Source organism: Pimephales promelas, chromosome 2 (assembly GCF_988280905.1).
Source record: "Pimephales promelas chromosome 2, fPimPro1.hap1.1, whole genome shotgun sequence".
In the NCBI taxonomy this organism is placed as follows: domain Eukaryota; kingdom Metazoa; phylum Chordata; class Actinopteri; order Cypriniformes; family Leuciscidae; genus Pimephales; species Pimephales promelas.
The window spans coordinates 7,912,536-7,939,188 of NC_142770.1; the positions used below are offsets into that span (position 1 = coordinate 7,912,536).

Consider the following 26,653-nt stretch of genomic DNA (forward strand, 5'->3'; position numbering starts at 1 on the left):
TGTTAAAGATGAAACATCACAAGACCTATCGTGAGCTATATTGACTTTGAGTGAAAAAACAAACAAACAAACTTTTTTTAAATTCCAATCAACAGACGATACTTTTAAATTGAGTTTGGAGCCGTATTTATCGGGTTAGTATTCCTTATAGCTGGTTGAAATGCTTAAAATGCGAATAAGGTCCAGCATTAAACGTGACTTCCTCTCAGTGTATTTTAATGTCCCTGTTTCTCTGCGGCACAGTCTGTTCTCCATATTCATGTCACCACCCTGACACTTTTTTAAAAGCGCTGCAGTGCTTCTGCTCCCGAAAGACCTTTTAGACTTTCCATCAAACAACCCACACACGAGTTCAGTTCTCCCTCACGGATGCTACTGTATCCATGCATCCCTGACCTTTGACCTCGCTGTATTTGACTGATCCCTGACCTCTGTCCTTGTGTGTGTGACAGGTGTCCGAGGGTGATGCGGAGCGTGTGCGTGAGCCGTGGCTTGGCGACCCGACCCAAGCGCTGGTGACGGGGGTCATGGGACTGCTGCTGCCCCCTGTCCGTCTCTCAGTCCGCCCCTCTGCCTCCGGAGGCCCCAGGGTCCTACGCTCCCTAAGGTTCCTGCCCAGTCCTGAAAACAGCACAGCCGGTAAACACCAACATTCGTACTGATGTCGTTTGTGCGGAAAAATTTACGTTTAAACAAAATACCAAAATGTCGACGGAAAAATTTTTTTTCGACAAGAATTTACTGAACGCCTTATTGTGCGAATGTGTGTACGATCTTGTTTTCATTTGCGTCAAATTAGTTACGGCGGCTAACTACATGAAATTTGACGATTCTCAACAGTGATATCTAAAAACTGTAAAGGAATTAACATTTGCGCAAATTTAACTATACAACTATAATTAAAACGTAGACTTCCAGGAATTTTCCCACATTTCTTTTTCTTGCATTTCTTTTTCGACTAGCCTGTGCGGATTGTTTTTTAACACAAGCTTTTCGAACAAATTAGATGTACAAATTGTTCAAAGTAAAAGGTTTGGAACTGAATATTAATTAGTTTACTTGATTGCTCAATTCCAGTTGTAACAGCTAATTAATATTCATGAGCTAATATTTAGCCATATGTGGCGAAATTACGAATCCTACTATGGTAAAGTTTTAATGAATGCCTTGTGCCTATATTAATTTGTTTGTGACTGCGTGTTCCATAAAGCATGACATTAATAAAACTTTTTATATATATATATATATTGTGTATAAAATATATATTTACATATTTTTATATAAAAAAATAAAACATTTTATTAAATAATCCTTTTAGTTAAGTACCGAATTGAGTCCTACGGCAAATATCCAGAAAAAATTGGTATAACATTAATCATGATTTAGCCTAAGCTCGCAACCTCAACTTTACTCACATAAAATAAACTATAGGTGCAAATTTATCCATGAAAAAATGCACTTATGATTTTTAATTATGTATATTGACATTAGCCTGCAGGCTTAACTGATTGGCCGAAAGGCATATGATGATAATTTGATGCTAGTCAGCTGGCTAATTAACGAACACTACTATGGGAAATGAATATTAATTAGGTTACATGACACATACACATTCAAGGAAGGTTACGAAGCAGCTTCAGACATCATTAATATTCATGATGTGAGCCTTTGGCACTGCAGAATTCGTAATTTCACCCAACCTGCGTTACTTTTTTACAAGTTTAACATCAATTTGGTAGCAAAGAACCAGTAATTTTAACATCACAAGTTGAAATCAACATAATTACGCTGTCAACTAAATCACCAGTGTGTCTGTTCATCTCACAGGTGGTGATTTTCGGCCTTGCGTCTGAAGATAATGTCTGAATCTTCTCTGGACAGCACAAGTTGTGACGTTATGAAGGTTCTGGAGAGTGACGGGCCGCACATGGCCGAACCGCCTGCGACCCTCAACGACCCCCAACACACGCCCCAGAACAACGGCACACACGCCCAGGAGTGTGTGACAGACCAAAGTTCCTCGCATCAAACTCAGGTAAACTTGTGCATTATGGGTAATGCAATCCAAAGCCAACAGAAAATGATATTGTAGCCTCTTGCTAATGACTTATTATGGGATGTTAATGACCACTGAGTGGTATGCTGTTGCTGTGGTTTCCATTGTCTCTGCTTAAAGACAAAGGTAAGACAACAAGATGAGTAGAATGAGCCAATCGAATCCAAGCTGGCGTGTGATTGGCTAATGCCAGTAAAGAGAGGAAGGACAGTTAATCTGCACCTGAAATCCTGCTGGTTTATCTGCAAACCCTCAGGGTGTGTGAGTGCGCGCGCGCGCGCGCGCGTGTGTGTGTGTGACTTTGCCACCATCTGCTCTTGGTGCAATGAGAAAGGGCAGCGGCCAGGTGCATTGAAACACATGCTGATCTCAGCTCTATTCCTCTCATTGTTCATTTCTCTCTCCTTTCCTGCACAATTAGCTGCTTCACTGGTGCACACACTCCTTTAACGACATATTACCTGCAATAACATGAAGAACTCAACTTTTTGACCTTCTGGATTTGCCATAAATTTCCAGGAGTGGGCGATACATTGAATTTTTTAAATATTTTTTTAAAAAAAAGAAAAGCATTTATTTGATTTAGAAATCTAGAAAACATTATAAATGTCTTTACTGTCACTGTCGATCAATTTAATGCATCCATGCCGAATATTAATAAAATAAAAAAAATAGTGGTGACAATAGTGGTGTAAAAAAAAAAAATGTGTAAGGTTTTTACATGATTGTAAAGGCAGTTTGGTTGAAATTAGGGTTTACAGAAACTACCTAAATATATATCCTAAAAAATATATATATATATTTTATAATGCATATTTATATTATTATTTTAATTAATGCGTATAGTTCATATATATATATATATATATATATTTTAAGAATGTCATACGTTAACAAACAATTGTGTATTTTAAATATTTAATAACATGATCCAAATTTCCTCATTTTTTCTTTTTTAACAACAGCTTGGCCAATCAACACAGAGTATTAAACGGTCCAAGGTACGGTATGATCACAGCATGAGTTGGTTCGTTATTTTATTTTATTTTTTATTAGTTGGTTGTTTTTATTGCCTGCACTCTGTGTGCCTTGCGAGAAAAAGAGAGAGAGAGAGAGTTCGGCAGTGCATTGTGGGAATAAAAGCCCCTGCTCGAGTCAGTAAAGAATAATAAATGTGCTTAGGGGGGATGCTGCGTTTAGCACTTTTGCAGCATGAACCAAAATGCCGGGGGTTTGTAAAACCCAAGCGCCTCCTCTGGAGATTTTCCCACCTAGTGTCGAATTCTGCTCTGCTCTTGATGTCGTTTTATATCTGCATTTTGAACAGCCGCTGTTTTTGTGATTTTGTTGAGTTTGTGCTTTAAAAGTGCGTTCTTTTTGGTTGTTTTGACATTGCCTGCAAGAAATTGTCTCTTGTGTTTATTATTATTTCTAAAAAATGAATATATTCGAGATTTTCAGACTTTCAGGGGTTTCAGATGTGTTTATATAAGCATTGGTTTTAATAAACATGCCTCTAATTAACACAGACCCTTCCCAGAGCTCTGAAAAGTCTCCTGAGACGTTGCAAAATGGTGCTTGTGTATTATTAGTCATGAGTTGTTGGACTTTTTTTTTTTTGCGAATGAGTGGCAGACGTTTTGGTAACCATAGTTACTCTCCTCTAGTCCAACGGCAAGTTAAAGTTAGTTCGCAGCTTGGCGGTGTGTGAGGAACCATCTCCACCCCCTCTCCGAGAACTGCCACAAGAACAGGTAAACGTGTGTCTGTGTTTGCGTGTGTTCGTAATAGCATACTCTTTACCTTTTAGGTCATGTGACCTAGTTTACTTAATTATTCTCATACTATTTAAAAATAAAAATAGCATGCTGTTCATACTCCAAAGTATTAAGGCCCATAGGGGACGTTGTGATGGTAAAAAAAAAAAATTATATTTCAATGATTTTGCATTTGCTTACATAACTTTTTTGATGGAAATAATATGAGGTGGGAGGACAAACTACATTTCAGTGCTTTTGCGAGCGATCGCAACGTTTCTTGGGGCAACGCAAAGGTTTTTATGAGAAAATGCAAATGTTTTGCGAGAGCATGAAATTTTTCTTGGGGAAACACAATAGTATTGCAAGAGAATGCAAAGTAAGTCTTTCTGGGAATGCAATAGTTCTGTGAGGAAATGCAAATGTTTTATGAGATAATGCAAAGTTTCATGGGGAACGCGATGGTTTTGTGAGAGAATGCTACATTTCTTAGTCAACACAATAGTTTTGTAAAAGAAGATGCGAAGATTCTCTGGGAACGCATTTGTTTTGCGAGAAAACGCAAAAGTTTCGCATGAGAAGGCAAATTTTTCTCAGGGAAACAATAGTTTTGCGAAAATGAGAAGTTTCTCCGGGAACACAATAGTTTTGCGAGAATGCGAAGTTTTTCTGGGAACACAATAGTTTTGCGAGAATGCGAAGTTTTTCCGGGAACACAATAGTTTTGCGAGAATGCAAAGTTTCTCCAGGAACACAATAGTTTTGCGAGAGAATGCTAATGTTTTTGCAAGAAAACGCAAACGTTTTGCAAGAGAAGGCACATTTTTTCAAGAAACGCAGTAGTTTTGCGAGAATGCAAAGTTTCTCTGGGAACACAATAGTTTTGCGAGAATGCGAAGTTTTTCCGGGAACGCAGTAGTTTTGCGAGAATGTGAAGTTTCTCCGGGAACACAATAGTTTTGCGAGAATGCGAAGTTTCTCCGGGAACACAATAGTTTTGCGAGAGAATGCTAATGGTTTTGCGAGAAAACGCAAAGGCTTTGCTAGAGAAGGCACATTTTCTCAAGGAACACCGTAGTTTTAGGAGAATGCGAAGTTTCTCCGGGAACACAATAGTTTTGCGAGAGAATGCTAATGTCTTTGCGAGAAAATGCAAACGTTTTGCTAGAGAAGGCACATTTTCTCAAGGAACGCAGTAGTTTTGTGAGAATGCGAAGTTTCTCAGTAGGGCTTGATGATTAATCGAAAAATAATCGAAAGCGAAATTCAGAGCCTATAACCAACGTCATTTTACAATTTCGGTTATTTCGGCTTTTAAATCCTATTAATATTCCCGCCCACTGTGTGTTAATGTACTTTCCCCTAAAAACATAATTACCGCGTGTGTAGTCTCGTAACTCCGCCCCGTCCAGTCCGCGACATTGAAGAAACATGAGCCCCTTTTTACACAACGCGTTGGTCCCGGGAAATTTTCAGAGCAAACACCTTCTGTGTGAACGCAAACACGATCCAGGATTGGTGCCAGGTTGGGGACAGAGGAAAATGTACGGTCCCGGAACACGCGCTGTGTGAACAAAAGCCGTAATCAATGCCGTGTTGGAATGATGGCGCTTACGTCGCCTTCACACTGGCACTTGAAATCAGCTCCGTAATACGCAATACGCCCCCAACGGATGTCGTACTACACAGCAAAAATACATACATATTTACAGTATAAGCCTTGCCAGTGTCATATGAGAAAGACATTTAAAAAAAAATAATCGTTCAATAATCGCAATCGAGGTAACTTGTTCGATTAATCGCGATTATGAGTTTAGCCAAAATCGTCCAGCCCTATTTCTCAGGGAATCTAATACTTTGCGAGAGAATGCAAAGTTTCTCAGGAAACACAATCGTTTTGCAAGACAACGCAAAGTTTCTCAAGAGAATGTACTTTTTTTTGCGAGAAAATGCACATTTTAAGGGGAGCGCATTTGTTTAGCGAGAAAACGGTAGTTTTGCAATACAACACAAAGTTTCTCTGGGGATTGCAATACTTTTGCGATAGAAGGCAAAAACATTGAAATATAATTTTATCTTTGATTATATATATTTTTTTACATCATTCCCCTCAAGGGCTTCACAGCAAAGCACGTAAACTATGATCAAACCGATGTCCTTGCTCCAGTGCTTCCCACATCAATAACGCTGTCAAAACATCAGCGCTGCTCTTAGTTATAAAGACGTTTTGCGCGAGTCGATCGCATGTGTGCACGTTTTATAGAGCTGTGTGTTTATTAAAGGTGTGCGCGTCCCCAGCACACGATTGCATTCATCCATCATCTATACCAAATACAATTTTCCTGTCTCAGCTGCCTAGCTCAGTGGATTGCTATAATTGCCTGTTCTTATCCAAACCCCATTTTTGTTCTATTTATTAGGTTAGTGTGCAGCTCAGAGCCGCTATTAGGAAGCCCAGAGCTCGCTGTAGGCAGTCAACACCATCAGCTCTTTGTACAAGGCTGCAACTTTCTTTTGTGTGTTGGTTATTTTGTGTAAGGGTTATTGATAGTGATCTGCAAAAATATGAATTTGGTAAAAAGGGTTGTGTAATTCAGTCGCATATGGATACATCACAATTACTTGCCCGCAATAATACTTACAGTGTGTGTGAATATATATATATATATATTTTTTTTTTTGGAACAAGACCTAAAGAGTGTATATGAAGAGTTCAGATGCAAAAGCCTCTAAATGCCATTTGAAATTTTCTTCTTTAATGATGCTTTTTATCAAACTTGTATATTTAAGTTCAGTAATGGGCTATATGCACGCATAAATTCCGCATTTGAAGCAAGGATGCTCGTCCATTTCCGGTTGTGTCGTCCATTTCCAAACCGAGGAAAACGTGATTATGGCAGAGTCTTCAATATTTACTGTCCTTCCGTCTTTGAAACGAAACGTACATACGTTTAGATGCAATTTTATATATAGTTATGTTTATTTAATATAATTTTAAAAAGAAGCATAAACACAACGAGGGGTGTCTGTTTTATCTGTTTTTGTGACTAACGTTTCTTTAGTATAAAATTCAATATAAATTTTCGGTATTGCATTGGACTCTACGATCGGCGGAAGTTATCGAGCATCCTTACACCTTCACCGGAAATACCGCCGTGCATAGAGCCCATTTCACTTAAATAACAATTAATAGGTAATTATCATTGCCATTTAATTGAAATTACTGAACTTAAATATACAAGTTTGATAAAAATCGTCATTAAAGAACAAAATTTCAAATGGCATTTAGAGGCTTTTGCATCTGAACTCTTCATATATATATATATACTCCAATTTTTGGCTTGCATTTATTTTTATAAGCATGTCAATACTTGACCATATAATATTTCAGAGAAAAGGTTGTCAAATGTACGGTGAATACATTTGACAACCTTGCTTTTAAAGATGTTTTTGTTAAGAATCCCAGCCGATCGTTTCGTTTTTATCTTCTTTTTTTTATCTGAAGTCATGCAGTGCACGGCCAGGTGAGGAAGAAAAGAACTCAAGGTCTTTGTGGACAGACCGTCTGATAGACGAATAAATGTCCTTAATCAAGTTTACGTCCTTGAGCGAGTGAACGAGACTTCCTCCCCGAGGAAAGAGGGTCTCTATTCATAGATCTTTCTGTATCCCCCCCCCCTTCACAACCTGCTCATTCACGATCTGTCCATTCGTCTTCTCTCTCGCCGTCCCTCATGTAGCATGACATTTTTGTCCTCGATCAGGTGAAGAAAAAAGCCAGGGAACAAATTATAATGATTTATAATGTACATAAAAAGGACCCAAAAATGAAACCTGTGATCATTTTCTATGTACAAAATCCAAACAATTTCAGTGCTTGACAGCCCTGGTTCCCATTTACTTTTAGTATATGGAAAAGAACAGCATGAACATTCAGCTAAACATCTCCTTTTGTACTCCGAAGAAAGAAAGTCAAAAGATTTGGGATCACGAAAGGGTGAATAAATGGTGAAAGAATTATAATTTTAGGCTGAGCTATCTCTTTAAAGCCACTGCTGTTCATTTGGCTGGTTCTTTCTCTCGCTCTCTGTTTGAAATAAAGCCGAGTTTTAGCATCAGAGTTAAGGATCATGGTGGGATCGAGTCCAAAGCTCACAGAAGGGCAGAATGATCTCATAACCTCCACAATCCGACGTCTTTCTCCTCAGGGGAGTTTGTAAATCCCATTCATAAAATATAAATTCATGTGCAGTAGAACAGGCCAAGATACCCTCTAAACCCAAAAGCTGCGCACCTGAATGGAATATATTTACTATGATGAACATGCACTTTTTGTACTATCACTATCGAAAGTTTTTAACAGTTATAAGGTCAATTTAATACAGTTTACCATTGCATTATAGAATGAACAAATAAGCATCATTTATGAGTAAAATTAAATATTGTGGGGATTGAATAGGCCTGGCCTAAAAAAATATCACTTTTTATTTGTTTTATTATTTAGGTTGAGTTTTTGTGTTTGAACAAAAAATATTTATTTATTTAGCGCTTTGTGAAAATGTTATGTATTATTATTTTTGTGGAGTTATATTATAATGTATTGAATTTGGTTTAGCTTTTTCCCTTTTATTGTGACTTTTGTCCAAATGTCAGTGGATATATCAGTCTGCCACTTATTTAAAACTAAAATTACCCATTTGATTTATTTTATATATACACACAGGCACATGTTTTATTTATGTTTTATATATATATATATATATATATATATATATATATACACACATACATACATATATATATATATAATAAAAAAACATTTTTTATTTAATATGCCGTTTTTATTACCAGTATTATTACTCTATAAACAATAGTGCAATTTTTTATTTATTGTTATTTTTATTATTTATTTTATTTATAGGCAGAATTGTGGTAGCATCCATAAATTCGTAAATTACTAATCTAAACTTTTTTGTTGTGCTTTTATAGTTAGTTTATAGTCTTTTTTTGTTCTCAGTTGTGATTGTTATGTGAGAGGAGGCGAGTCTTTATTACTTGAGATGATTACAAGTTGTGTGCTAATTGTTTTCGCAAAGTATTTTAATCAAACTCCTCTGATTAGCTGCAGCTAAGGGAAAGAGATCATAATTGGCTTTAAATTACCCTCCTCACTTCATAATGACAAAAATGAGCTGTTTTTCTTCTAATCATCAAAAAAGGTGTTTGTTGTTTTAGAAACTTGGGAAATGTGAATGTGTTCATATCAAATATATCTATAATTGAATGAATAACTTTTTGCTATTGTTAAGATCTTATTTCTAAATCTCTTTTATTTTTTTCTTTTAACAGGAAAAGATTGATATCGAGCTCAGTCAGGCTTTTGAAAAAGACGAAACGTCCATCAAAATTGAGGACGGTGAGAAAATCTCAGAAAAGCCAGAGAAAACAGATCGACTGTCCAAGAAGACACTCTCTAGAGGTGTGTTTGTGAGTTTGTTTGTGTGTGTGTGTGTGTGTGTGTGTGTCTTTGTTTTTTTGGCAGAGGAGGTGTTTTCTCGCAGGCCAGATGGATGCAACAGAATGTGTGTGATGAATCTCTCTCCATCTCTCTCTCAGATCCCAGTCAGGAATACACAGACTCCACGGGAATAGACCTCCACGAGTTTCTGGTCAACACGCTGAAGAACAACCCCCGGTGTGTGAAAATCCCCCCACCGTCTCATTAACACACCCTCGTCTGAATGTTAATGCTACTGCTACTTCCTGTCGATTCATTTAGTTGTTTTTATGTGCTTTTAATTTCTAGAGTAGGCCATTTTACACATCCTACTGACTATAAGGAACTTTGCAACTGCATGTCAACTAGCAGCCATTAGAGTATTAGTTGATATCTGCTAACACTTTATTCTGATGCTTGCCAACAGACATCATACTGACGTTAACTCATTACGTTAACTCATTCTGCTAACCTAACAGTCTACTAATACTCTAATGAGAGTTAGTTGACATGTAGTTGCGATTTTTTTTTTTTTTTATAGTTAGTAGAATGTCTAAAGTGGACTATTGAAATAAAATGGGACATTTGCAGTTTTTTTTGTCATTTTATATTTAATATTTGTGTTTAAATAATATATTTTTAGATATTATGTTTTAATAATAATTTTAAAGGAATAATTCACCCAAAAATTTAATTGTTATTTACTCATGTTGTTCAAAACCCATAAAACTTTAGTTCTTTTCTGTAAAACAAATTAATACATTTATCTGTCCCTCTATTGAAATTCTCTACACCCAAAACTAACAAAAAGTTCATAAAGAGATAAACTAAATCCATATGAATCGAGTGTGTTCAATCCAAGTCTTCTGAAGAGACACAGTCGCTTTATATGATGAACAGATTTAATTTCAGCTTTTATTCACATAAACATTGATCAGCAAACATAAATAGAAGCTCAACTGTACTTGCTTGACGCACAAGAACAAACCTCATTGGTTCTTGCTGAAACACAAACGTGCTGCGTAACACAAGAATGAACCTCATTGGTTCTTGCTGAAGCTCAAACGTGTTGCGTAACACAAGAATGAACCTCATTGGTTCTTTGCTGAAGCTCAAACGTGTTGCGTAACTCAAGAACAAACCTCATTGGTTCTTTCAGAAGCTCAAACGTGCTGCGTAACACAAGAACGAACCTCATTGGTTCTTGCTAAAGCGCAAACGTGTTGCGTAACACAAGAATGAACCTCATTGGTTCTTGAAGAAAGTCAAAACGTGTTGCGTAACACAAGAATGAACCTCATTGGTTCTTTCAGAAGCTCAAACGTGCTGCGTAACACAAGAACGAACCTCATTGGTTCTTGCTAAAGCGCAAACGTGTTGCGTAACACAAGAATGAACCTCATTGGTTCTTGAAGAAAGTCAAAACGTGTTGCGTAACACAAGAATGAACCTCATTGGTTCTTTCAGAAGCTCAAACGTGCTGCGTAACACAAGAACGAACCTCATTGGTTCTTGCTGAAGCGCAAACGTGTTGCCTAACACAAGAATGAACCTCATTGGTTCTTTCAGAAGCTCAAACGTGTTGCGTAACACAAGAATGAACCTCATTGGTTCTTGCTGAAGCTCATACGTGTTGCGTAACACAAGAATGAACCTCATTGGTTCTTTGCTGAAGCTCAAACGTGTTGCGTAACTCAAGAACAAACCTCATTGGTTCTTTCAGAAGCTCAAACGTGTTGCGTAACATAAGAACGAACCTCATTGGTTCTTGCTAAAGCGCAAACGTGTTGCGTAACACAAGAATGAACCTCATTGGTTCTTGAAGAAAGTCAAAACGTGTTGCGTAACACAAGAATGAACCTCATTGGTTCTTTCAGAAGCTCAAACGTGCTGCGTAACACAAGAACGAACCTCATTGGTTCTTGCTAAAGCGCAAACGTGTTGCGTAACACAAGAATGAACCTCATTGGTTCTTTCAGAAGCTCAAACGTGCTGCGTAACACAAGAACGAACCTCATTGGTTCTTGCTAAAGCGCAAACGTGTTGCGTAACACAAGAATGAACCTCATTGGTTCTTGAAGAAAGTCAAAACGTGTTGCGTAACACAAGAATGAACCTCATTGGTTCTTGAAGAAAGTCAAAACGTGTTGCGTAACACAAGAATGAACCTCATTGGTTCTTGAAGAAAGTCAAAACGTGTTGCGTAACACAAGAATGAACCTCATTGGTTCTTTCAGAAGCTCAAACGTGCTGCGTAAAACAAGAATGAACCTCATTGGTTCTTTCAGAAGCTCAAACGTGTTGCATAACACGAGAATGAACCTCATTGGTTCTTGAAGAAAGTCAAACGTGTTGAATAACACGAGAATGAACCTCATTGGTTCTTAAAGAAAGTCAAACGTGTTGCATAACACGAGAATGAACCTCATTGGTTCTTGAAGAAAGTCAAAACGTGTTGCGTAACACAAGAATGAACCTCATTGGTTCTTTCAGAAGCTCAAACGTGCTGCGTAACACAAGAATGAACCTCATTGGTTCTTGCTGAAGCGCAAACGTGCTGCGTAACACAAGAATGAACCTCATTGGTTCTTTCAGAAGCTCAAACGTGCTGCGTAAAACAAGAATGAACCTCATTGGTTCTTTCAGAAGCTCAAACGTGTTGCATAACACGAGAATGAACCTCATTGGTTCTTGAAGAAAGTCAAAACGTGTTGCGTAACACAAGAATGAACCTCATTGGTTCTTTCAGAAGCTCAAACGTGCTGCGTAAAACAAGAATGAACCTCATTGGTTCTTTCAGAAGCTCAAACGTGTTGCATAACACGAGAATGAACCTCATTGGTTCTTGAAGAAAGTCAAACGTGTTGAATAACACGAGAATGAACCTCATTGGTTCTTAAAGAAAGTCAAACGTGTTGCATAACACGAGAATGAACCTCATTGGTTCTTGAAGAAAGTCAAAACGTGTTGCGTAACACAAGAATGAACCTCATTGGTTCTTTCAGAAGCTCAAACGTGCTGCGTAACACAAGAATGAACCTCATTGGTTCTTGCTGAAGCGCAAACGTGCTGCGTAAAACAAGAATGAACCTCATTGGTTCTTTCAGAAGCTCAAACGTGTTGCATAACACGAGAATGAACCTCATTGGTTCTTGAAGAAAGTCAAACGTGTTGAATAACACGAGAATTAACCTCATTGGTTCTTAAAGAAAGTCAAACGTGTTGCATAACACGAGAATGAACCTCATTGGTTCTTGAAGAAAGTCAAAACGTGTTGCGTAACACAAGAATGAACCTCATTGGTTCTTGCTGAAGCGCAAACGTGCTGCGTAACACAAGAATGAACCTCATTGGTTCTTTCAGAAGCTCAAACGTGCTGCGTAACACAAGAATGAACCTCATTGGTTCTTTCAGAAGCTCAAACGTGTTGCGTAACACAAGAATGAACCTCATTGGTTCTTGCAGAAGCTCAAACGTGTTGCGTAACATAAGAATGAACCTCATTGGTTCTTTCAGAAGCTCAAACGTGTTGCGTAACACGAGAACGAACCTCATTGGTTCTTGAAGAAAGTCAAACGTGTTGCGTAACACAAGAATGAACCTCATTGGTTCTTAAAGAAAGTCAAACGTGTTGCGTAACACAAGAATGAACCTCATTGGTTCTTGCTGAACCTCAAACGTGTTGCGTAACACAAGAATGAACCTCATTGGTTCTTGAAGAAAGTCAAACGTGTTGAATAACACAAGAATGAACCTCATTGGTTCTTTCAGAAGCTCAAACGTGTTGCGTAACACGAGAACGAACCTCATTGGCTCATGAAGAAAGTCAAACGTGTTGCGTAACACAAGAATGAACCTCATTGGTTCTTGCAGAAGCTCAAACGTGTTGCGTAACATAAGAATGAACCTCATTGGTTCTTTCAGAAGCTCAAACGTGTTGCGTAACACGAGAACGAACCTCATTGGTTCTTGAAGAAAGTCAAACGTGTTGCGTAACACAAGAATGAACCTCATTGGTTCTTGAAGAAAGTCAAACGTGTTGCATAACACGAGAATGAACCTCATTGGTTCTTGCTGAACCTCAAACGTGTTGCGTAACACGAGAACGAACCTCATTGGCTCATGAAGAAAGTCAAACGTGTTGCGTAACACAAGAACGAACCTCATTGGTTCTTGCTGAAGCTCAAACGTGTTGCGTAACACAAGAACGAACCTCATTGGCTCTTGAAAAGTCAAACGTGTTGCGTAACACGAGAATGAATCTCATTGGTTCTTGAAGAAAGCCAAACGTGTTGCGTAACACAAGAACGAACCTCATTGGTTCTTACTGAAACAAACGTGTTGCGTAACACAAGAACGAACCTCATTGGCTCTTGAAAAGTCAAACGTGTTGCGTAACACGAGAATGAATCTCATTGGTTCTTGAAGAAAGCCAAACGTGTTGCGTAACACAAGAACGAACCTCATTGGTTCTCATACTTGAGCTTCCATGACCAAATTTGAATGCATCATGTATGTTTACTAATCATTGTTTATGTGAAAAAAGCCTAAATTAAATCTGTTCATCATTTAAAGCAATCGTGTCACTTCGGAAGACTTGAATTGAACCAATCGATTCTGATGGAACGGCATGAGGGCGAGTAATTGACAGAGTTTTCATTTTTGGGTGAACTGTTACTTATTAAAAAGTATTATTTAGAAAACGACTTTTTCACAAGTATTGCATCTCTTCTTGGTTGTCAGTGTGGATTGATGCGGAGCTTGTAGGCACACATTTGAATACTCTGGCACTTGTGCGTTGATGAGCTGTAATAAATGCTAATGAACGCTGTTCTTACAGGGATAGAATGATGCTGCTGAAACTCGAGCAAGATATTCTGGACTTCATTAGTAACATCGAGTAAGTCGAGCCAACAAACAAACTGAAGACTGATGTGATTTTTCACACACACACACACACACACACACACATAAATGTGTATATATAGCAAATTTCTCTTTTCTTAATTTTTATGCACATCAGTCCGAGGTTGAAATATCAGCCAAGGCTGATTATCAAAAATTACATGTATTTTAATATTTGGCCATTTTAAGTATGTTTTCTGTTTTGTTTATTTTCTGAATTTTGAGAATTGTATGTAAAATGTTAAAAATAAAATTGTACACATTGTTTACACAACACCGTTTTCAACTAAATTGCATTAATGCACGTAAATATAAAATAGCTGGATTTATAATAAGTATATTTATAATATTAATTTATCGATGAGGTGAATATTTTTCCCCGCACAGAAGTCAGAAGAGGAAGTTCCCCCCGATGACATCATACCACAGGATGCTCCTTCACAGAGTGGCGGCGTATTTTGGGCTGGACCATAATGTCGATCAGACTGGGAAATCAGTAATTATCAACAAAACCAGCAATACTAGAATGTACGTGTGGATTTAGTGGTTACTAGCTTCGGTTGTTATAACTGTGAAAGTTTTAATGTAATTTTAATATTTTTTTCCCCTTTCACAGACCAGATCAGAAGTTTTCTGAACACATTAAAGATGATAAAACGGATGATTTCCAAAAGCGGTACATCTTAAAGAGAGATAACTCCAGCTTGGACCAGGAGGATGGCAGGGTAAGAAATATATTCTACTTACAAATAAATAAACTAAGATTGAAATAATCCAATAACCAACCTATGTATGCAATAACTTGGTCAATATGGTATTGAAGATAAAGTGTGGGTGTATGTGTGTGTTTAGCTGCGGATGCGACTTAAGGATGACAGACGGAGTAAATCAATCGAGGAGCGAGAGGAGGAATACCAGCGCGCCAGAGACCGGATCTTCGCCCAAGACGTGCGTCTCCTTTCCAAAATACAACACGGCTTACTATAAACCTATCATTTAGTTTTATTTTTTATAAGTAGTGTTATTTATTACTTAGTATAAACCACAACTTTGTTTTAGAAATGTCTATCATTTTTCATATAATAGTTCATTTAAGCATAAATAATGTTTTGTACTTTAGCTGTAATATGAAGGTTCGAAATGTAGTTTGTTCAAATTTTTAATTAATTTAGATAAAGCTAACAAAAAATAAGTATATATATATATATACGTGTAGCACTTTACAATAAGGTTCTATCTGTTAATGTTAGTTAACTGCGTTAGTTAACATGAACTAACAATGACAAATACTTCTAAAGCATTTATAAATCTTTATAATTTCAACATTTACTGATAAAGTAGTATGTGTTAATATTATTTAATGGATTTGAGCTAACATGAACTACAAATTAACAGTACTTTTAGTAAATAATATTAACAAAGTTTAATAAATAATTAGGGCTGTCAAACGATTAATCGCGATTAATCGCATCCAAAAAAATTGTTTGTGTTTACATAATATATATGGGTGCACTGTGCATAATTATTTTAAATATATATAAATACACACACATGCGTGTATATTTAAGAAAAAAATATTATTTATATATAAGATATTTATATTTACATATAATATAAATTATATATAAATCTATCTACAGTATACGCATGAAAATATTTCTTAAATATATACAAGCATGTGTGTGTATTTATATATATATATATATATATATAATAATTATACACAGTGCACCCACATATATTATGTAAACACAAACTTTTATTTTGGATGTGATTAATCGCGAATAATCGTTTGACAGCCCTATAAATAATGTAACAAAAGTGATGCTTATTTTTTGTTTGTGTTTTTGTTTTTTAATGTGCGTCTATTTTTATCTGCAGGGACAAGAACATTTCCCTTTTGATAAAAGGTAAAAAATATTAAACACAGTTACTAGTGAGTCGCATGTGGGAGCTTTTTTATTGCTTTCTTGTTTGTTGTCTTGTATACAGCATGTCATAATTGTAATGCTTAACTTCCCTCTAGAATTCAAGAGGACATGACTTTCATTAACACTCAGCAAAGACGACAGATATTCAGGTAGAGTTTGTTTGTTTATTAGCTTACTTACGTACCAGTTATGAGACTTTTGAGTAAACGGTAGCCATGTTTGTTTATCGTCGGGCTTTAATCCATGAGTTGTTGTTTGTGTAGATTGAGAGACGGGCGCTCGGGAAACAGTCGTCAGAGCAGCTCTGAGAACGAGCTGAAGTATTCGGATCCTCGGCCCTGGAGCAGCACAGATTCAGACAGCTCCCACAGAAACCTGAAGCCCGCCATGACTAAAGCCAACAGCTTCAGCGGCATCAGCCTTCTGATTCGAGGAGACAGCACGGCCAGCAGCAAGAGCATGGGGAAACTGTCTAAAACCAGTAAATAACGCTCTTTCATTCACTTAACTGTCTAACTGGGGACTTGCTAATACACTTTTGTAGGGATGCACAATATTGAAGGTTTTGTTTTTTTGCATCAGCGATGAAATCAAATTAAAGCCTATTTACCTTTTAGTCGTTTACGAACGATTCATTAAGTTAATCTAAAGGAAAAAATATATATATTTTATCTTTCATCCAAATATACTTGTTCCTGCCTCTGAAACGACTTACCGTGACCGCTGACATCATCAAGGCCTTATTTTTACGCCACTCCCCTTAAATTTTTTTTTATCATCATGAAATAATTGTCCCTGCCTCTGAAATGATTTTCTGCATCATCAAGGTCTTGTTTTAAAACCTTCAACTTCCTGTTATATTAAAATTTTCAGCATCCAATGTAATTCTTGATAAATAAAATCAAGCCCTATATATATATATATATTATTTTTTTATATATTTTTATTTATTTATTTTATTTATCCATTTATTTTTATTTTATTTAATAATTTATTTTTATTTTATTTATTTTATTTATTTTTATTTTTTGCGCTGAATATTGTTGTCACTCTGATCATGATACAGTATTGAATAGATTTTGAAAGCCAGTTCATGTTAATAAAAAAAAAAAGGCTGGAGCTCCACTTTCAAACGTACAAGTTTGAAAGTCAAATTAGTGAAGTTAAGCTACATTTCTAGCTGAAATCATGGATAACAATTAGTTTTAAAACCTGGCACAGAAAAAGAGATAATTACGTTTTTGTTATTAATAGTTTTGTGCGAGTAAAAAATAATAATGATGTCAGCTGTTTTTTACATCAGCCTAGTAACAAATGATGCAAAAATTAATAAATGCGGATTGACTATGGTCTCTGATATATAGTGCATCCCTAAATGTACTGTATGTGAAGCCAATATAATTTTTACAAACTACAGTTTATGTTGGAATTACCCTAATTAGAAGACACGAGATTCTCCTCCAATCGGTTCCCTTCCTCAGACTCAGAAATGCTTTGTTGTGGCAACACAATGTTGTGCTTTATAGATAATTGCTACACATAATTCATATTTATATATTCTTTTGAACAAATAAAGTGCCATTTACTGAAACACAATGGCATATCAAAAATAAATCATGTAGTTTTGTTTTTGACAGCGGTCAAATAGGACTTCCGAAATCCAAAAATGTACAGTAATTCCAACATGAACCTTTTTAGAAGTTGACCTTTTTACTGTAGTTAAAGATTTTTTCTACTTTGTCTTGTTCAAATACTACATGTACTGACCGTGTGTATTTTCACTTCCACTATCCCAGTCCTGCTTTCCTATGCTCAGCGTTTTGTTCTTTTGAAGACCATTTTTTGTTTCATTATTTCGTATTCATGCTTTAAGCAGCCATGCATTGAGTGTATGTGTGTGTGTGGTGAATCTCTCTGCCCTCTTTTTTCACCTATTTCATGTCCATCGAGGAACAGCTAAGGGAACACATTCATATTCAGAGCCGTCTGCTCTCTGGATTCATTGGTTATTTATGCTCTGGCATTTAGAAGCTCAAGGAGTCGACGCCAATATATATTTATCACTTTTAATATTTAATGGCACTGCTCTTCCGTTCAGCAAGTGCTGGATCTCTCCTCGTGGCCAGTTACGTTTGAACAGCCCTCTGAATGATCGCACATTCTGTTGCTGTTATACCTATCAGTGGTTTCATCCAGATATAAGCACATCAGATTAGAAGTTTTTTTTTTTACATAGTGAATAATTAAAAAAAATACTTTTTTTTAAAAAAATATATATATCAAATCTAAATTAATTTGATATTGTTTTGTTTTTTAATTACTATTAAAAATCACTTATGTGGTTTGCAGACAGATTCATATTTTAACAATTTTATTTTTAAATTGAATCATATTATTTTATATCAGATTCAGTCTGAAAAAAAAAATTTCGTATGAGACTATTCTGAACAAATATGTTTTTATAGGGCTGTCAAACGATTAATCGCGATTAATCGCATCCAATAAAAGTTTGTGTTTACATAATACATGTGGGTGCACTGTGTATAATTATTTTATATATATAAAAACACACACATGCATGTATATTTGTAAGAATAAAATATTATTTAAATGGAAAATATTTATATTTGAAAAAATTGAAAATATTTCTTAAATATATACAAGCATGTGTGTGTATTTATATATATATATATATATATATATATATATATATATATATATATATAAAAATAATTATACATATATTTTGGATGCGATTAATCACTTGACAGTCCTAGTTTTTAAAAAGTAGCCGTACTAATAATAATGAATAACAATTTATTAAAGCTGCAGTCTGTAACTTTTGGGTTAAAAATGATCCAAAATATTTTTTTGAGAATGCATAACCAGCCAGTGTTCAAACTCTCTGCTTGCCATAGCTCGATTCAAAGCGGTAAGCTTGTAATCATGTTTTTAATTCCAGTGGTACTGGTGGATTTCCGTGATATAAGCAATCGTTAGATTTAATCTGCGTGATTTACTGCAACTTAGTTGGTCAGAACAAAAGTGGATGTTTCTTACTAGTTCAGTTGACCTTTTCTGGTGTGTCATACTTATTTATGTTGGTCAAAATTATTATGTTGGTCATAGATACTGAAAGCTCTCCTCAAAACATTGTGTTCATCCACGCTTTGCCATGCCGAAGCACAACCCACGTAAAGTTAATAATTCAGCGAATAACTGTGATTGCAGATTTCGAACAAATATTGCGACAAAGAGGAAAAACTACGGACTGCTGCTTTAACAAAAAATATTATTTTATCAAAGAAGAATCAAATTAATTAATAATAAAACAAATTAATTAAATAATTCGGATTATTGACTCTAAATCTAGACGAACCATCATTTGTCATAATTTTTATTTGGACCACTTTATGACATAATTTCTTTAGCCCCGCCCATCATCCCCTCTTCATTCATTTCCTCATCTCCCACCCGACAGTAAAAACTCTTTCGCTCTTCACCCTCCTTCAGGTTCAGACTCCTCTAGTAGCGTAGGTTCCTCTTCCGGGTCGCTCTCTCGGCCTGCTCATCTGCCGTTACCCGCCCCCGTTGTTCCTCATCCCGGTCGGGGCTTCACCCCAGCGGCCCCTCCTCCGGCCGCGCCCATCGGGGGCAGCGCAACCGTCCCGGTCTCTCAGAGCGCAACTACTAACTCTAACATTAATACTAACGCTAGCTTCTACATTGTTCCTCTGGACACTACCGCCATCCCACCGGGCAGCGTTCTGCTCAATCCACAGACAGGTTGGTACTTCCTGAATCCTGACCAACATTGACTTCAAACGATGGAGGTTACGCTGCGTATTCGACATACTAACTTTCCTTACTAATTCAGTGTTGCATGAATGAAGAAAAAATTTGCTAGTGTTTTTGTAACTGTTTGTTTGTGTTTTGTCCCGTAAAGGTCAGCCTTTTGTTAACCCCGATGGCAGCCCGGTGATCTACAACCCTGCCATGACATCACAGCAGGGGCGGGGCCAGCAACCCATGTCTCTCCCGCCTCCTCCTCCTCCGCCTCTTCCTCCTCCCCCTCAACCTCAGCCAGCGAATCACCTTCTAGCACAGGTCAGGAAAACGTATATTTACTTTGTTTTATATTTTAATATTAAATTTAAAAAAAAAAATTTTATATATTAATTTAGTTCAATTAATTTATTTTAATTTATCCCGTTTTGTTTAATAATATTTTTTGTATTTAAAGTATGTATTTTTATTTTTATTTTTAGTAATTATTTTCTTACTTTTATTGGTAAGTTATTTTCTTTTTAATAATATTTTTTTATTTTTAATATTTAATTTAATTGATTCATTTAATTTACATTTTTTTTTAATTATTGTAGTTTTTCATAATATTTAAATAGTATTTAAATATATACAATTAAATAAATGTGTTATATATTCATCATCATATTGGTTATTGGCTGTAGTGTGAACTCTCTCTTTGAACTATATCAGGCAAAATTATTCTTTTATTAATTTTTTTAACATGTTTTAGTTTTAGTTCCTTATTATTTTTATAATTTCTTCTTTCATTTAATTCTATGCAAGCAAAAATGTATACATTTTATCATATTGGTTATGGTAGCTCATAGCTCAAAATAACATGTGTATATATAAGAAATAAAATATGGTTTGTTAATAGGTAATTTAACTTTTTTTCCACTGATATAATCTATATTCATCACTTATGGTGCTAACGAAATTGCATTGTAATTTTGTCTTTTATCGATTGATATTTCTTTATAATCAGAACGTTAACGTATTAGTTTAATGTTATTGTTCTATGACGTGACTTCCATTCTCATTCATTCGGTCCTTCCTTTTTCCTTCTCTTTCTCTTTGTCGCTGTGGCCTGATCCGCTCGTTCATCCTCTCTCTCTCTCTCTCGGTGTCTCTGCAGTCGTCTGCTCAGCCTGTGCAGTTTGCTGCGGTCTCTTGTCCTCCTCTCCTGCCCGCTGCTTTCACTCAACAATACACTGTGGTACTTCTCTCTTCCTTCACTATGCCTCTCCTTCTCTTAACTTCACTTTTCTCTTCCCTCGATTTATTAAAGAGGCCATATCTTGGAAAGCATGGAAAGAATTTGTCGGTTCATTTGAATAAGTTTAATATACGATGCACTAAAATTCGCAACTTTTAAAATGTCAAACTTCATTTTATGTTTTATATTTTATTTATTAATTTATATATTTTGAGATTTTTCTGGTTGATTACAAATGTTCAGTATACAATACATACCCTAAAATTCACAATTCTTGAACTTTTAAAATGTTGTTTTATTTTAGTTATAATTATAATTTATTAATTATATTTAAGTTTAGTTTTTTGACTTTTTTTTTTTTAAATATTTCAATATACAAGACATTCATGCCCTAATATTCACAACTCTTAAACTTTTAAAATCCATTTAAATTGATCTATTTATTTTATTAGATTTTTCTTGTTCATTTGAAATAAGTTCAATATACGATGCACTAAAATTTTTAAAATGTCAAAAACTTTTTTATATTTGATTTATTCATTTTTAAATTTTTCTGCTTAATTTTGAAAGTTCAATGTACAATACATACCCTAAAATACATACCCTAACTTTTAAAATGTTTTTTTTTTATTTAATGATAATTGTATTATATATATTTACATATTTTAAAATATATAGAATATATTTTAGTTTTTCGACTTTTTTATATATATATTTCAATATACGGGGCATTCATTCCCTAATATTCACAACTTTAACTTTTAAAATGTTTTGTATTAATTTAATGTTTTTATTAATGCTTTAATAATTTTTAGTTTAGTTTTATATTGTATATCATTTTTAGATTTTTTTTATATAAGTTCGATACAAATCTGAACAGTATCCATTTAAATTGATTTATTTAATTAGATTTTCTTGTTCATTTGAAATGAATATACGATACATACACGCCCTAATATTCACATTATTTTAATGCTTTTAATAGAATTTTACTTATTATTTATATATGCATTTATAATACTTTATATATTAGTTATTCTTTTATTAAATTTTTCCAGTATTTATTAATTTATCTATTAGATTTTCTTGTCATTTTGAAACAAGTTAAATATACAATATAAATAAATAGTGTTACAAAAGTACAGAATATGGCCCCTTTAATGTTTGTCCTATTTTTTGTTTCCCTCCCTATTTTCTATTCTCTATTTTTCAGTCTTTAATTCTTTTCTTTGTTAGTTTGTCCTTGTTCTTTTCTTTAGTAATTTTAACTTTTTTTTAATTTTTATTTATTCATTTCCATATTCTGTGGCATCCTGCGATCAGAAACTGGATGTCAAAAGAAACTCTGTTCTCGGTTTATTTCCGTTCCGTCAGTTTCATTGATTAATCTCTCCAAAGTTTCAAAACGAGCCCCGTGTGATTTGTTGTACCCAGCGGAGCGTAATGACTGAATTGGGTCACTTCTGTCATATTTCTCACTCTGTGACCTGTTTCTACCAAATATAACACCCTCATTAACAAATTCAGACCACATGAATAATTAACCACACCAGATGTTGTTACTACTTTAATAAAAAGATGTCTGGCAGTGGTGATGTCCTGGTGGATGAGGGGCAGGACTTTGATCTGAGCTTTAAGTCCTCGTGTGATGCCCTGGTTTAGTTTTTTATAGAGTCCCGTGATCTCATGACACCTTCAGTGTGTGATCCACTTCAACTTTTACAAATAGATCTCATTTAGTTGCGTAATCAAATCAACTCTTGGGTTTCAAATGAGAGAAATTGATTATAAAAATGACCCAATTTTAATTTAGCATAAATCTTTTTTATTATTTAGATTGTAAAATTGGACTATTAGTTAATATTATTTTTGTACCAACCCACAAGACCTTGATATATATATATATATATATATATATATATATATATATATGTGTATATGTGTGTAAAATATCTTATAAAATAATTTTTTCTCTGATAATTCTTTTAAATATTTGTTTTATAAGTGAATTTGAATTTTTGTGTGTGTGTTTGTTTATTAAAACAGCAACAGGATGGTTTAAGTGCCCAGTTCAGCCAGATGAATCTAGTTCGGCAGCCTTCAGGTGACGGTCCGGACCCCCACACGGGCCTCTACCCACAATCCCTGGTGCTCCAGAACCATCCGCCCAGCGGCTACATGCTTCCCTCGGCGGGACAGCCCATGAGCAGCCATCCCTACCCCCATCCCACACCCGTCAATCAACCCATCCTACAGCCACACGGATACATACAGCAGCCCGTGCAGCAGGTAGAAACACACTTATGGTCCACTATTAATGATGATACATTTTTATCATTTATATTTTCATATAAGTAAAATATATACAGTATTTTTATGCAAAATATGTATTCAAATCATATTTACAATAGTTTTAATTATAGGATTCCTATATAGTACTTTAACACATAATGAATTTTATAAAGGTAAATACAGTTTATTATAAAATTAAATAATTTTAAAAATGTATAAATGTAAAATATGTATTATAAAATCAGATTGTATAGTTTTTTTTTTCTCATATAATGTTTAACTTAGCTTAAATGTTTATCAAATAAATTACTTTTATTTGTGTGTGTGTGTATAACATATATAGATTATAATCTTTTTATTTAGTACTTTTTAAAAAAAAATCATATAATTTAATAAAAATTACATATAACATGTAGATAATTTTTAATTTAGAATTTTTTTCTCACCTACTTTTTTTACATTTAAAAATATTGAAGAATATTGTGTTTGTGTGTATATATGTATGTATGTGTTTATATATATATATATATATATATATTTATGTATATTTGTGTATGTATGTGTGTATGTATTAGGGCTGTCAAACTATTAATCGCGATTAATCACATCCAAAATAAAAGTTTGTGTTTACATAATATATGTGGGTGCACTGTGTATAATTATTTATATATATATATATATATATATAAATACACACACACATGTATATTTAAGAAAAAAATATTATTTATATATGAAATATTTCTATTTATATATAATATAAATTATATATAAATATATATACAGTATATACATGAAAATATTTCTTAAATATATACAAGCATGTGTGTGTATTTATATATATCAAATAATTATTTATTTGATTAATTTTATTTATTTTTTTTTTTATCAAATGTATACCTGTGGAGCCGTAATAATGGGACATTAATGGTGTGTGTGTGCAGGTGTCGGCGTGTTACTGTGCTCCGGGTCAGTACTCGCACTCAAGCCAACACTACAGAGCAATGACGCCGCTACACTACAGCGCCCCCCAGAGTCAGACACTGCCACCGCAACAGACAGGTACAAACACAGCTTCTACACACTCTCTTTCTGTCGAAGTGTCCGCAGAAACAGGGCTTGGTGTCGGCGCGCTCTGATTGGAGCGCTGGGAGACGGGGCCGTGTCACTGTATGAGATTCGTAGTCATTCTCACAGTGAACCGGTCTCTTTTCCCAGCCCTCACTCCTCAACCTTTGACCTCATTTTTACTGTTTCCAGAAACAAATAAATTGAATAATAAAGTATATTTCATTATTTTTTAATACTTAAGTATTTATAAACATTTAGCTAATTATTATAAGTATCAAGTGGCTTAATTGGCATACCTTTTATTAGCATAGTGACATGCTAACAAGCTCTCATAGGATCATAGCAACAAATGCAGTGCCGAGTGGAAATGATCACTTACATTTCTGCCTGAAAGTGTAGAAATCGGGTTGGAAATTAAATTGGGTGAACCTGTAGGAAAAATGAAAGGATTCAGAGGTGGTATTTTAGAGTGTGTGTGTGCCCACGGTGACATTGAAAGAGCCCCTTTCACAAGCACTTGAGTGTGTGTGCGGGGCTTGTATGGTCGAAATCGACAGGCTTTTATTCTCTTCACTTTGGCCTTGCAAGGGCAGGTAAAAATAGCCGCGCACTCACACAAACAGAGGAGGAACGAGCCGTCCCGTCATCTACTGGATCTGATGAGAGGAACGAGAATCACTCGTTTAAATGCTCTGTCGTAAACATCTCAATCTACACACAATCCGTACTAAACGTCGCTTAAAAGGTTAATTATAGTTATTATTGATCATTACAAATGTGTGTGTGTGTTAATTCAGTGGTTGCAGAGATCAACTTTATTCAATTCTATACATTTCTAAAATGAAATATTGTGAGACTATATTATACTAAATATAACTGCGATGCAAAAATATCACATACTTTTATTAAATTATTTTTATTGTTATAATTATGTGAAATAAAAATATAGCATTACAATCCAAAATTTTGACTTTTTTATGTATTAAATGGAGCATTTAAGTTGCATTTTTAAATATTAAATATTGCAATAATAATACTATTATGTATAAACTGATTATTATAAACATTATCAGTGTGGCTCATGGATATTAATTAGGTGACATATTATTTACCCAGACATCCTGACAGATTTGCTGGAAAATGCTGGTAAATAAGACTATTATTATTATCACCAGCTATTTTGCAGACATCACAAACTTATATCTATTTTTCTCACGACTTGTATTTCACTTAGCGACTCTTTCTTCAGTAGCGCTGCTGTTTGTCTGCATTAAAGGAGTAGTTCACTTTAAAAAAAAAAAAACTTTTGCTGATAATTTACTCACCCCCATGTCATCCAAGATGTCCATGTCATTCTTTCTTCAGTCGAAAAGAAATTAAGGTTTTTGATGGATTTTTCTCCATATAATGGACTTCATTGGGAACCAAACGGTTCAAGGTCCAAATGACAGTTTCACCGCAAACTGTTCAAAGGGCTTTAAACGATTTCACACGATGAATAAGGGTCTTATCAAGCGAAACGATCGCTCATTTAAAAAATAAATGAAAAAGTTTGTTTTATAAGCTCAAATGCTCGTCTTGCTCTGTTCTGTGATGAGCGTTCGTGCCTCTCCTGTTTGAACTCGTTTATCAAAATGAACAAATCTTTTTTTGTGTCATTTGGTTCATTCAACGAACGAATTGACTCGGAAAAAGATTTGTTCATTTTGATGAACGAGTTCGAACAGGAGAGTCAGGAACGTGCGTCACAGAACAGAGCAAGACGAGCATTTGTGCTTAACTTAAACTTTGTTATTTTTTGTTTTAAATGAGTAATCGTTTCGCTTGATAAGACCCTTATTCATCATCTGGAATCGTTTAAAGCCCTTTGAACAGTCTTTTGGACCTTGAACCGTTTGGTTCCCATTGAAGTCCATTATATGGAGAAAGTCCTGGAATGTTTTCATCAAAAACCTTCATTTCTTTTCAACTGAAGAAAGAAAGACGTGGACATCTTGGATGACATGGGGGTGAGTAAATTATCAGCAAAAGTGTTTTTTAAAAGTGAACTACTCCTTTAACGTCCATCTGTTCCCGCTCATCTCCACACCAGCCAGCGTCTTTTACTTGATTTCACTTATT

General features: G+C 35.0%; 1 protein-coding gene across 11 annotated transcripts in view; it reads left to right on the forward strand.

The window, feature by feature from the left end:
* r3hdm1 (R3H domain containing 1) overlaps positions 1 to 26,653 on the forward strand; it is a 46,666-nt gene that overhangs the window by 13,372 nt on the left and 6,641 nt on the right. For 6 of the 11 annotated variants that reach the window (XM_089134293.1, XM_089134290.1, XM_089134303.1 and 3 more), the window contains exons 2-19: positions 453 to 639; positions 1,828 to 2,035; positions 3,022 to 3,057; positions 3,724 to 3,810; positions 9,163 to 9,292; positions 9,430 to 9,508; positions 14,151 to 14,210; positions 14,603 to 14,743; positions 14,832 to 14,940; positions 15,068 to 15,163; positions 16,097 to 16,125; positions 16,242 to 16,295; positions 16,410 to 16,627; positions 19,660 to 19,932; positions 20,093 to 20,253; positions 21,089 to 21,169; positions 23,216 to 23,458; positions 24,406 to 24,523. In XM_089134293.1, coding sequence (XP_088990419.1) covers positions 1,859 to 2,035; positions 3,022 to 3,057; positions 3,724 to 3,810; positions 9,163 to 9,292; positions 9,430 to 9,508; positions 14,151 to 14,210; positions 14,603 to 14,743; positions 14,832 to 14,940; positions 15,068 to 15,163; positions 16,097 to 16,125; positions 16,242 to 16,295; positions 16,410 to 16,627; positions 19,660 to 19,932; positions 20,093 to 20,253; positions 21,089 to 21,169; positions 23,216 to 23,458; positions 24,406 to 24,523 — 2,092 coding nt within the window. In that variant the 5' untranslated portion in view covers positions 453 to 639; positions 1,828 to 1,858. The remainder of the gene's footprint in view (positions 1 to 452; positions 640 to 1,827; positions 2,036 to 3,021; positions 3,058 to 3,723; positions 3,811 to 9,162; positions 9,293 to 9,429; positions 9,509 to 14,150; positions 14,211 to 14,602; positions 14,744 to 14,831; positions 14,941 to 15,067; positions 15,164 to 16,096; positions 16,126 to 16,241; positions 16,296 to 16,409; positions 16,628 to 19,659; positions 19,933 to 20,092; positions 20,254 to 21,088; positions 21,170 to 23,215; positions 23,459 to 24,405; positions 24,524 to 26,653) is intronic. The other 5 variants (XM_089134308.1, XM_089134306.1, XM_039682305.2 and 2 more) reach the window with 4 other exon arrangements.